Here is a 12,470-nt window from a genome sequence, read left to right as displayed (position 1 = left end):
AGAAAGAAAGGAAGGAAGGAAGGAAGGAAGGAAGGAAGGAAGGAAGGAAGGAAGGAAGGAAGGAAGGAAGGAAGGAAGAAAGAAAGGAAGGAAAGAAGGAAAGAAGGAAGGAAGGAAGGAAGGAAGACATTTAGCTCAACGACCCTCATTTTACAGCTGAGTAAACAGAGGCACACAAAAAATCCAAAAATGAGTTATTTATTTCACATTCCCCATTTCACAGATGGGGAAACTGAGGAGTAGTGTCTCACACACACACCTGTCCCCCAACAACTAAGGAGAAGGGTTAGGACTAGACCTCACTCCCAGACCAAGGTTCTGTGTTTGAATCATGGATGGGGATGATGGCAATTTAGGATTTAGGTGGTTTCCCTTGCCTTCTGAGCTGCTGAGTGTCCTTTTGGGGCTCCATTTGTCTCATTGCAATTCATATAGGGTCTAGATTGAAGAACCGTGAGAGGCTGATTCAAAAGAAATCATACTTTGTCACTGCAGGGCTGGAGTACTTTCTCATCCAAGGGCTGGAATCACAATATTTTATGTAATTCATAAAATGTTCTGGTCCATAGAGACCAACAGGGTTCAGCATTAAACCTTCTATGCTAGGTATGATTGCTTCTGCTGCCTGTAATCTTTCTCCTCCCTGCTTTCCCTATCAAACATAGGTATCTTCTTTTTAAAAAAACAACAAAACTCTTAATTTTTGTCTTTTTTTAAAAAAAACCTTACCTTCCGTCTTAGAATCAATACTGGGTATTGGTTCTAAGGCAGAAGAGCGGTAAGGGCTAGGCAATGAGGGTTAAGGATTTGCCCAGGTCGCATAGCTAGGAAGTGTCTGATATCAGATTTGAACTCAGGACCTCCCATCACTATGCCTGGCGCTCTATCCACTGTGCTACCCAGCTGCCTGTAGACATAGGCATCTTGTGAAGCTTTTCAGTCCTGCCTCTGCCGTGCTGAGAAACAGTCCTTGGCAATATCCTACAGCATGCTGCCATACATGCAGAGGTGGCATGCATGGGACAGGGCCTTCATTTCAGTCCTAGTTTTGCTTATTTTTTTGCTGTGTGACCCTCTGCAAGGCTCTGAACTTCTATGAACCAAAGAGACTGAACCAGGTGACCTCTAAGGTCTCTTTTACTTCAGCTCCATGATCAAAGCCCAATATTTGGGGAGAGTTTTCCGGATTCCTTTAAGCATACTCCCTTGTGATCCCCATGACAGATTGTTCAGGCTTTGTGAATCAGTGCCAAAGATAACCTCAGAGAGTGCAGATTTGTGGCATGGTCTAGAACAGTGACAGCAAACCTTTTAGAGACTTGCATGCCGTGCCCCACCCCCAGAGACCATGTGCTGTGCCCCGCCTGCCTCCCTCCCCCTCCCCTTACCCCACACAGGAGAGGGAGGAAGCTCTCCTATTGGTTCCTGGGCAGAGGGTCGGGGATGTGAAAAGTCATCAGGCATAGTGGATAGGGGGAGGGGAGCAGCTCCTCCTGAGGCCCTCTGGCTTTCTAGTAATGAACTCTGGGTGGGGGGAAGAGCAGTCACATGATGCTCACAGAGAGCGCTCTGTGTGCCGGCTTTGACACCCGTGCCATAAGCTCACCATCACTGTTCTAGAACCTCACGTCTCTCCATCTTATTAAGCCAGGCACTGTGCTGAGAGCTAAGGGTATGAAGAGATACAAAAAAAATTCCAATCCCTGTCCTCAAGGATCTTACTTTCCAGTGTTAGAGACAACATACAAATAATCTCCATAAAAGATAAATGTGGCCTAAATGAAAGATGACCTCAAAGGGGAGGGAAGGGGGTGGTCAAGGGCGAATGGAAAGGCTCCCAGCAGAAGATGGGTTTTGAACTGAGTTTCAGAGAAGCCAAGAAGGAGGGGAGGAAGGCTGGGAAGTTGGAGTGTCAAGTGTGAGGGCCAGCAAGAAGGACACGAACACACATGAACATCTCCGGATCTTGGCTTTTCTCTGATCCTTCACCACCCTGTGGGCATATTGCTCTGTGCCATACTATTTTAACCATTTGCTTCAGAGGAAAATCTTTTCATACTTCACTGCAAGGGCAATTGGGATTAAATGACTTACCCAGGGTGACACAACTAGGAAGTATCTGAAGCCAAAAGCCTTTCTTTTAAATTTTCTTTTTAAATTACATACAGAAACGAAAAAATAAAAACAAAAACACCTTACCTTCCTTATTAGAATCAATACAGTATGTTGGTTCCAAGGCAGAAGAACAATAAGGTCTAGGCTATGGGGGTTAAGTGACTTGCCCAGGGTCACCCAGCTAGGAAATATCTGAGGCCCAAGACGTCTTCATTTTTTAAAAACTTTTTTATTTCTTTTTTTTTTAATTACATATAGAAACAATTTAAAAAAAACACCACCTTGCCTTCCTTCTTAGAATCAATACTGTGTGTTGGTTCCAAGGCAGAAGAGTGGTAAGGGCTAGACAATAGGGGTAAAGTGACTTGCCCAGTTAGGAGGTATCTGAAGCCAGAAGCCTCTTTACTCATTTTTTTTAACTTTTTTTTTTTTTCAATTACATGTAGAAACAATTTTTAAAAAGAACCTTGCCGGGGCAGCTGGATAGCTCAGTGGATTGAGAGTCAGGCCTAGAGATGGGAGATCCTAGGTTCAAATCTGGCCTCAGACACTTCCCAGCTGTGTGACCCTGGGCAAGTCACTTGACCCCCATTGCCCACCCTTACCACTCTTCCACCTAGGAACCAATACACAGAAGTTAAGGGTTTAAAAAAAATTTTAAAAAAGAACCTTGCCTTCTGTCTTAGAATCAATACTGTGTGTTGGTTCCAAGGCAGAAGGGCTAAGTAATGGGGGATTAGTGACTTTCTCAGGGTCACACAGCTAGGAAGAGTCTGAGATCAGATTTGAACCCAGAACCTCCCATCTCTAAGCCTGGCTTTCAATCCAATGAGCCACCAAACTGCCCCTAGTCCCATCACTCTCATAGTTTCCTCTCTTCCCTCATACCCCAGGATAATGCATCCAGGCAGAAGAAATGAAGCTATTTTTGTCTTTTGGTTTTTGTTTCTGGCCAAAGGTGAGAGGGAGAAAACCTGCCAGCCATGCCTATTGTTCTGGTCCCAGAGGATATTTGGATCTGTCCTGAAAAGCATGTATCATTCCACTAGAGCAGAGGGTGATGAGACTAAATATAACCCACCTAGTCCATCACCCTGCTCCCCAAGCAGGATGCTAATGAAGTCACAGGCAGAGAGAATGCTTTGCTTTTGTTGTTTCAGATATCTTGGGAAGAAGAGAGTGATGCTCATTTTAGTAAATGGATATTAAGTAGAGCCCTGGGCTAAGCTCTAGGGAATCAGAGATGAAACCAAATAGAGTGACTCCCTCAAGGAACTTCTTATACTAAGTGGTTATAGCCCACTTGTGCAAAGGAATGAGATTCACTGGGGAAGAGGCTAGGGCAAAGACTTTTGAAAAGGAATTCTAAGAATGTGTAAGGTGGAAGGGGGGCAGGTAGGTAGTTCAGTAGATAGTTAGGCTTGGAGATGGGAGATCCTGGGTTCAAATCTAGTCTTAGACACCTGCTAGCAGTGTGACCCTGGACAAGTCATTTAACCCCCATAGCCTCTTCTTCTACCTTGGAATCAGTGTTTAGTATCAAATCTAAGACAGAAGGTAAAGGTTTCCCCCAAAAAAATGTGAGGTGGGAGACTACTATAATATTATGTAGATTATAAGGGGGGCTGAGCCTTGGAGAAAGAGAAAAATCTCAGTAGACAGAGGTAGATGGATTTCACAAATATATAAAGGAAGGAGAGGGCAGAATAAGATCAAAAGACAGCAAGTGTTCCATTTGGTTGGAACCTAGAGGCAGGCAGTCATCCTCCATTTACTAAAGACCTACTATGTGCCAGGCGCTCTGCTAAGAATGGGATATGAAGTCCTTGCTCTCGAGGAGCTCACAATCTAATGGAGGAGAAAACATGCAAGTAACTACACATATACATGCTATATACTTATATGTACACCTATTTCCATATTATTCATTTTTGCAATAGAGTATTTTTTAAAAAACAAAACACCAATCATATATTCATATAAACAAATGATGTAATTTGTTTTTCTTCTATGTTTCTACTCCCACATTTCTTTCTCATACATCCCATGGGATTGTCTTGTATTAGCAAAGTCCATTACTTTGTATTGTTCATTACTTTGTATTGTCCATTACATTGTATTGTTCCACAATTTTTCACTTTCTGTGTATAACGTTCTCCTCATTCTATTCATTTCACTCTGCATCATTTCCTGGAGGTTCTTCTAGTTCTCATGAAAATCCTCCACTTCATCATTCCTTACAGAACAGTAATATTCTATCACCATCATATACCACAATTTGTTCAGCAATTCCCCAAGTGAGGGACACCTTCATTCAAAACCTATTTCCATATTATTCATTTTTGTAATAGAGTAATCTTTTAAAACCAAAACCCCAAATCATATGCCCAAATAAACTAGTGATACATTATATGTTTTCTTCTGGATTTTTACTCCCACATTTCTTTTTCTAGATGTGGATAGCATTCTTTCTCATAAATCCCTCTGGATTGTCCTGGATCCTTGCATTGCTATTAGTAGCAAAGTCAATTACATTTGATCTTCCCACAATGTTTCAGTTACTGTTTACAAAGTTCTCCTGGTTCTGCGCATTTCATTCCACATCAGTTCATGGAGGTCTTCCCAGTTCTTATAGAAATAAAGCAGTTCATGATTCCTTATAGCACAATAGTATTCTTTCATCATTGTGTTGTACATTTTGTTCAACCATTCCCCAAACAAGGGACAACCCCTCATTTTCCAGTTTTTTTGCCACCACAAAAAGTGCAGCTATAAATATTTTTGTACAAGCAGACCCTTTCCCATTTTTTTCTTTTTTTTTTTTTTAAACCCTTAACTTCTGTGTATTGACTTATAGGTAGAAGAGTGGTAAGGGTAGGCAATGGGGGTCAAGTGACTTGCCCAGGGTCACACAGCTGGGAAGTGTCTGAGGCCAGATTTGAACCTAGGACCTCCCATCTCTAGGCCTGACTCCCAATCCACTGAGCTACCCAGCTGCCCCTCCCATTTTTTTTTTTTTTTTATCTCTTTGGGATACAAACTCAGTAGTGGTATTGCTAGGATATGCAGTCTTTTAAAGTCCTTTGGGCATAATTCCAAATTGCCTTCCAGAATGGGTGGATCAATTCCAATTCTACCAGCAATGCATTAGGATTCCAATTTTGCCACATCTCCTCCAACATTTATTATTTTCCTTTACTGTCATATTGGGCCAATCTGCAGATATGAGGTAGTACCTCAGAATTGTTTTGATTTGCATTTCTCTAATCAGGAGGGATTTAGAACATTTTTTCATATAATTATTGATAACTTTGATTTCTTCATCTGAAAATACCTATTCATATCCCATGACCATTTGTCAATTGTGGAATGATTTGATTTCTTATAATTTTACAAGGCATAGACTTTTGTAATATTTTGTAAGACCAGCTGAGAGGTGATGAGGGCCTGTATGCAGTTGGCAGCTGTGTAAGTGGAGAAAAAGGTACATAAAGGTGAGAAGTTGTGGAGATACGGCTATGTGGAATAAGTCAGAGTGAGGACTCAATATTAAGATCATAAACCTGGATGACTAGTAGGATTGTAGTGCCCTTGAGAGTAATAGAAAAGTTAGGAAGAGGAGACAGTTTGAGGGGTGGGGAATGAGTTCTATGTTTAATATGCCACCTTTGACATGTCTAAAAGGCCATGGGTGATGAGGGAATGGAAGTCAGGAGAGATACTAAGGCTGGACATACAGATCTGAGAATGAAGCTTTGTGGGACATTGATTTGGATAAAGAGATTGAGATTGAGCAGTGATCACAGGTAGGAGAATCAAGAGAGAGAGCAGTGTTACAAAAACCTAGAGAAGAGAATACTCAAAAGGAGATGGTGATTTACAGTTCCAGAGGATGCAGAGAGGTAAAGAGGACTAAAAAATAGCCATTATAATTTGCAGTTGAGATCATTGTTTTTGTTATTATTTTAGATTATTTGGAGAAAGCAGTTTCAGTTGAATGATGTCAAAAGCGAGATCGCAGAGGGTTCAAAAGCAAGTAGGAAAAGTAAAGGGACCTGATATAGATAACTTTCTCTTAAGAGTTTAGCTGAGAAGGGGAGGAGAGGTAAAGAATGATAGCTCGAAGGGATACTTGGATCAATTTTGTTTTTATTATTATTTTCATTTAAGATTGTTTTTATTTTTTTTAATGTAAAGATAGAGAAGACTTGGGAGTGTTTATAGGCTGCAGAGAGAGAATCAGTAACTGGGAGAACTTGAAGTTTAGAGAGAGAGTAGGGGTGATTATGGGATCAGTCTGATGGAAAAAACACAGAGGATAAGATCAAAGGTTCATGTAGAGGGGGTTTGTCTTGAGGGGGAGAAGTGCTACCTCTTTATCTGAGACCTGGAGAAGGGAAGAGATAATCGGACAATATGTCTGAATGATATGAGGTGAGGAGGGAGGAAAAGAAAATTCTTGGTGAAATTATTTCTCAGCCAAGAGAGTGGGGCAGGGGTTTCTGTGGGAAGTTTAAACAGAAATGAAAAAAGGTTTGTGATAGATACATAAAATACACAAAAGAAAATGGTTAGAAGACCAGAAAGGTTGCACAGTACCAGGCTGTGAAGGAACTTTTAAAGGCTTTGCTAAGAAGCCTGTATGTTGTCCTTTAGGCAATAGGTAACCACTGTTCATTTTTGAATAGAGGAATATGATGATAAGACATTACAACTTTTCTTGGAAATTTACCTTTGGGGACTGCTGGGTTGCACAGTGGGTAGAACATGAAGCCTGGAGTCATATGGACCTGGTTTCAAATATGACCTTAGATATTTCCTAACTCTGTTACCCTGGGCAAGTCCTTGCTGCTCTTTTCTTTCTTTCTTTTTTTTTTTACTTTTTTTTTTTAACCCTTAATTTTAGTGTATTGTCTTATAGGTGGAAGAGTGGTAAGGGTGGGCAATGGGGGTCAAGTGACTTGCCCAGGGTCACACAGCTGGGAAGTGTCTGAGGCCAGATTTGAACCTAGGACCTCCTGTCTCTAGGCCTGACTCTCACTCCACTGAGCTACCCAGTTGCCCCTTGCTCTTTTCTCTTAGAATTGATGCTAAGACAGAAAATATGATTTAAAAAGAAAAAAAATTTACTGCAGAAAACATTAATTTGCCGAATTTTGACTAACTCAAATCTTTCCCATTCATAGATGGTTAGATCTTAATATTGATATTTTATAAAGCCCCATCCTTATAACAATCTCTTGAGATAAATAAAATAAATACTCCCTCCCCCCTTCTTCTCAGATAATAATAATCTCTGTCCTTTAAGGTTCAGCTCAAGACCCACCTCTTCTGTGAAACATCCTCCCACCACTTTAGGTCTATGGATCTAAGTGGTCTTAGGTAATGATCCCTTTCACTTACTTGAATTGTCACAGCCTACTCTCTGTGTACCCCTTCTCTTTTTGACTCATCCAGTCTGATATTGTTAGTTATCTTTGTGTCATACTAGACTGGAAGGTCCTTGAGAGTTGAGACCATGTCATATTCTTCTTTGTATTTTTCACGAGGACCAACACAAATTATCAAAAAAGAATAATGAAAGCAGTTATTGCCCACAGTTCTAGTGTTTTGAGGCTTACCAAGTTCTTTCCTTACAACAGCCTTATTTGTTAGGTGTGGTGCAAGTATTGTATCCATTTTATAGATGTGGAAACAGAATCAAAGAAAGGATGTGCTTTGCTCAGACAAAAAACTAGTAAATGTCAGCTAGGAATTCAATCTAGGTCTCCTGATTCCAAGCTCTTTCCTTTAGAGCATGATACTTTCTTACTGTTGTTGTTTGGTTTTTAATTTTAACTTATTTTTATTGCTATCTTTTGTTTTTATATCACCTCAAATTCTAAATATATACTTTATCCTCCTCAGAGTCATCCCTTGTTAAAAAAGAAAAAAATGAATAAAAAAGGAGGAAAACAGTTCTCTCTAACTATCCAAGCACCAACTCAGCCTTGGTAGTATGTCCTATGCAATGTGCCACACCTATAGTATCTCACCTTTCCAAAGAAGAAAGGGCTTGGTTTTTTTTTCCTCATCTATTCTTTACAATGAAGTTCATTATGTTTAGTTAGCTTTTAGTTTCTTTTTTCTTTCAATTATATTATTGTATTCATTTTGTATATTGCTTTTATGGTTCTTATTTAACTTTGCATCAGTTCATTTGTCTTCTTATGCCTTTCCATATTATTAATATTCATCATTTCTTATTGTACAGTTATATTCCATTATATTCAGGTAGCATTATTTGTTCAGTCATTGTCCATTTGATGGGCATATACTTTATTGCTACCACAAAAAGCCCTCTGCCTTCTCTAATGAGTGTTCCACAAATATGAGCGAGGAAGATGGATTTGGGCGTGTTCTCTAGGGCCAGAGAGTAAAATTTCCTATTTTGTTCAAACAGGGTAGGTACCATAGCTGACTGACATCTGGGTTTTAATATACCAGGGACTACTGGGCATGGTGGTGCATGTCCATAATGCCTGCTACTGGGAAGTTGAGGCTATTGTATTGTGAGCTCCATAGAGCCAATGAGATGTCCTAAGAAGGACCCTGATAGAGTGAGCCCTGAGAGGAGGGAGGCCTTGAGGCTGCAGAAGGAGGGTGAACCAGCCCGACAATTATGGTCTATGTGAAATAGGGGAAACCCAGTCTGAAGAAAAATGGAAAATCTACTACCTCTGCAGTGTTTTATCTTTTCTGTACAAGGATATCTCTGGTTTTGGTTCTTTTTTTTTGCTATTACCTTCCCCTTCCTTCTCTGTTTCTAGCTCATTCTTCCCATGCTGAGTCCAGTTAGGTTTACTTAAACTTTCTTTCTCAGGACACTATGCCCATGGCTTCAGCTTTCTAACATCCCAGTCTTCCTATAACCTTGCATGGGTCTGGGTCAGGAGAAGGATCAGACTCTCATTATAACCCTTTCCTGTCTCATCTGCTTCATAGATCACTGCCCAGGAACTTTCTGACAACCGAGTCATCACTCTGAGCATGGCTGGCAGGAAACTGGACAAGAAGGTATGAGGAGACTTCATGGGGAAAACTTTTTTGGGGGACTCTTTGTATGTATGGGCCATAGTATGCTATTCATCCCAGATCCTGAAAATTCAAAGTCCCTTTCCTAAGCAGACTAGATCTATGGCCAGAAGAAATGTACTCAGGGAAATGGCTAAGGGCTCGGGCTATGGTCAGAAAAAGTCTTCACTTCACTAAAAAAGAAAAATTTAACCATCTATCCCTAGTCCAGACTTGGGTCATTCTTTTTCTCGTGATCTTGACATCTCTTGGACAAAGAGAATCCAGTCACCTGTCACTTCTGATGCCTCTGGAAGAAAGGAATTTCCAAAGAGTAAAAATTTCCCATGCCATAGTCCAGGTGCTCTTGGGGTTTTCCAGTTTGATTCCTAGTCTATTCCCATCAGCCACAGAGAATCCAAATGATTGTGGCATAGAATCAGTAACCTATGTCCTTTCTCCCTATAGGACCTCTTTGGGAAATCAGATCCATTTCTAGAGTTTTATAAGCCAGGAGATGATGGCAAATGGATGCTTGTTCACCGGACAGAGGTGAGTGACACTGGCATGGAGCATATAAACCTATCTACCACTATCTCACTATGTGACCTTGGGAAAATTATATCTCCTATCTGCCCCTCAGTTTTCACTTCTGTAAAATTAAGAGGTTGGACTAGATTATCTTTTCAGTGTCCTCGTAGCTCTGTGATTCTATAAGTCAAGAGTAGGGTCAGCAAACCAGGCAGTGAAGGATAACTTCCCTCAGGTCTTGCCTTATTTCTATTCCCTTCTATTCTCCTTCCCCAGAGTCTGTTATTGTTGCTGCTCAATCACTTTGTGTCTGTCTCTTCCTGACCCCGTTGGGGGTTTTCTTGACAAAGCTCCTAGAGTGGTTTGCCATTTCCTTTTCTAGCTCATTTTACAAGATGAGGAAGATGAGGCAGAGTTAAGTAACTTGCCCAAGGTTACACAGGTAGTAAGTATCTGAGGTTGGTCTTTCTGACTCTAGGCTCAGAGCTCTATCCACTTCACCACCTAGCTAAGCCTGCAGATATTAGGAACTGAGTACATCATACATCTGTTTCTTAAAGTCTGCTCCCTTTCTTGCTAATCTTCCCATACTTAGCTAGGGCAGGTGTAGCTCAGGAATACACCTGATTCTTCTCCTTCCCTTCCCTGGCAAGGGACTAGAAGATAGATTTCTTCCCTTCCTTACTAAAGGTAATAAAGTACACTCTGGATCCTGTGTGGAAACCATTTACTGTGCCTTTGGTATCGCTTTGTGATGGAGACTTGGAGAAGCCTATTCAGGTAAGCTCAAGTCTTTTTTAGTGTCTATCTTGTGTCCCTTCCATACCTTGTCCAGTTGATCCAGTTGTCTTCTTGGGGAGGGGAAGTGACTTTCTAGCTGGGTTTTCCCTCTCTTCCAGGAGTCCTGAACTTCAGAGGGCACACATAAAATTCAGTGGCCATGATCAGCCTTAAACTTAAACCTTAGTCTATGGGTGACTTCTATACTGAGCACTTCATTAAGCAAGATCCACTCTATCTCCTGCTCAGAGTTTTAAGGCAGAGGGCAGTGTGCTGTAGGTAGTATCTCTCAACCCATCCTCTACTGAAAACTGGTAGGAAATCTCTAAATTCTCTACTATAGCTGCCCCACCCAATTTTTGGATGAAAGGCCTCTCAATCTCAGGGGGTGTAGGCATGAGTCTGAGAGACGGGAAGAGCAGGGAAAAGGAGGAGACATCCTTTTCAAAATGTATCCATTTTACAAAATAAGACCTTGTTGGGTATCAACAATTTTTTGAACTGGTAAAAAAAAATTGTTATAGACAGTTGCTTATCCCAGCTCTAGTTTGATCTATTTACCTTTCCAAGTCTTTGTTCCCTCATCTGCAAACTACAAGTAATAATTAATCTTAGAAGTTTTTCTGGAAGAGATAGGCAGTTTAGGGTCAGCTTAAATGAGGCAAGATGAACAACAGGTGGGTTGGGGATGGGGGACAGGAAAGCACTTGGCATGATTTTAGACTTTCAAGAAGAGTTCAAAGTATATATGAGTTGGCGCAGTAACTGCCCCAGGACCCTAGGGATAGGGAGTTGTCACTATTGTCTAAGAGAGAGCTTGAGGGAGGTTTTGGAGGGATCTTTTCTGGGATGAACTTACCCACCGTCATCTCTCAGGTGATGTGCTATGACTATGATAATGATGGCGGCCATGACTTCATCGGTGAATTCCAAACTTCTGTGGTGAAGATGTGTGAGGCTCAAGATGGTCTTCCGGTGAGATGGGGTAAAGGGACTTGGGCATGTGTGACAATAGTTTTATCTTATTTAGATGGGCAGAGGAGAGCTCCCTCAGAAAGTTAGTGGGAGTTATTTCTCAGGGGACTAAGGGAAAGATGCCCTATACTTTTAACACAGTCATCAACAAATGTGTGGAGCATATAGGAATAAAGCATTCTGCCAGTGCCTGTGAGCTCTTTCTTCTTGGAAAGAGAACAATCTCACCAACCCCCAACCAGACATGAAGCTCAATGACCCAGCGTTTTGGGAAGAACTCCAGCCAACTCAGGGAAAGGAAACACCACCCCCACACAGCTACACATACCATTCCCAAGGGTTGGTGATTATATCTATGGGAAGAGACATCTAGCATTTGCCAAATGGACAAGAATGCTTAAGTATCCTCATTATTGGGAGCGATAAAGAATGAGTTATGAGGACCAAGTACCTGACTCATGGAAACTTTTGGCCAATGCCAGCTTGATACAACTCTTAGAAGTGTGTAGATAAGAAGGATTCAGGTAGGGAGAGATAAAAGGAGAAGGCATTTTAGATAAGGGGAATAATGTGAGAGAACAAATGGTCTAGGAAGTAAATGTGATGGGGGAGAGGTCTATTTTAGAAGGCCAATGAATTTTCTTAGAAGCATCTTGTTAGAAGTTCATGTGGGGACCTGGCAGGAGAGAAGTCACAGAGACCAACTCCCTCAATTGTTGAGGCTGAGGTCCTAGATGGGATTAATCTAGCCCTACCTTTACCTCATTTCTTTTGCTTCATTCCCAGGTAGAAGTAGAATGTATCAACCCTAAGAAACAAAAGAAGAAGAAGAACTACAAGAACTCAGGCATCATCATTATCCGCTCTTGTAAGGTAGGGAAATGGGTTTCTGGATTTTTGGTGGGGGGTGGGAGTTGGAGGGAAGGACAGAACATTTTGGATCTGATATGGGTTCAAGTTGCCAAGGAGTCTAGTTCTATGGCTAGTTCTAAGACCCAGCTTTCTGGGGATAGAAG

The 12,470-nt window shown here is 41.2% G+C and overlaps 1 protein-coding gene across 1 annotated transcript in view; it reads left to right on the top strand.

Annotated features, from left to right (window-relative positions):
• The window catches only part of CPNE2 (copine 2), an 83,303-nt gene that overhangs the window by 23,429 nt on the left and 47,404 nt on the right, over positions 1-12,470 (top strand). Inside the window, exons 5-9 of the mRNA XM_044659711.1 lie at positions 9,100-9,171; positions 9,637-9,720; positions 10,390-10,479; positions 11,356-11,454; positions 12,241-12,327. Of these exons, the coding sequence (XP_044515646.1) occupies positions 9,100-9,171; positions 9,637-9,720; positions 10,390-10,479; positions 11,356-11,454; positions 12,241-12,327 (432 nt within the window). The remainder of the gene's footprint in view (positions 1-9,099; positions 9,172-9,636; positions 9,721-10,389; positions 10,480-11,355; positions 11,455-12,240; positions 12,328-12,470) is intronic.

This window comes from Gracilinanus agilis, chromosome 2 (genome assembly GCF_016433145.1).
Source record: "Gracilinanus agilis isolate LMUSP501 chromosome 2, AgileGrace, whole genome shotgun sequence".
NCBI lineage: Eukaryota > Metazoa > Chordata > Mammalia > Didelphimorphia > Didelphidae > Gracilinanus > Gracilinanus agilis.
This window is presented reverse-complemented; position numbering and strand designations above follow the sequence as displayed.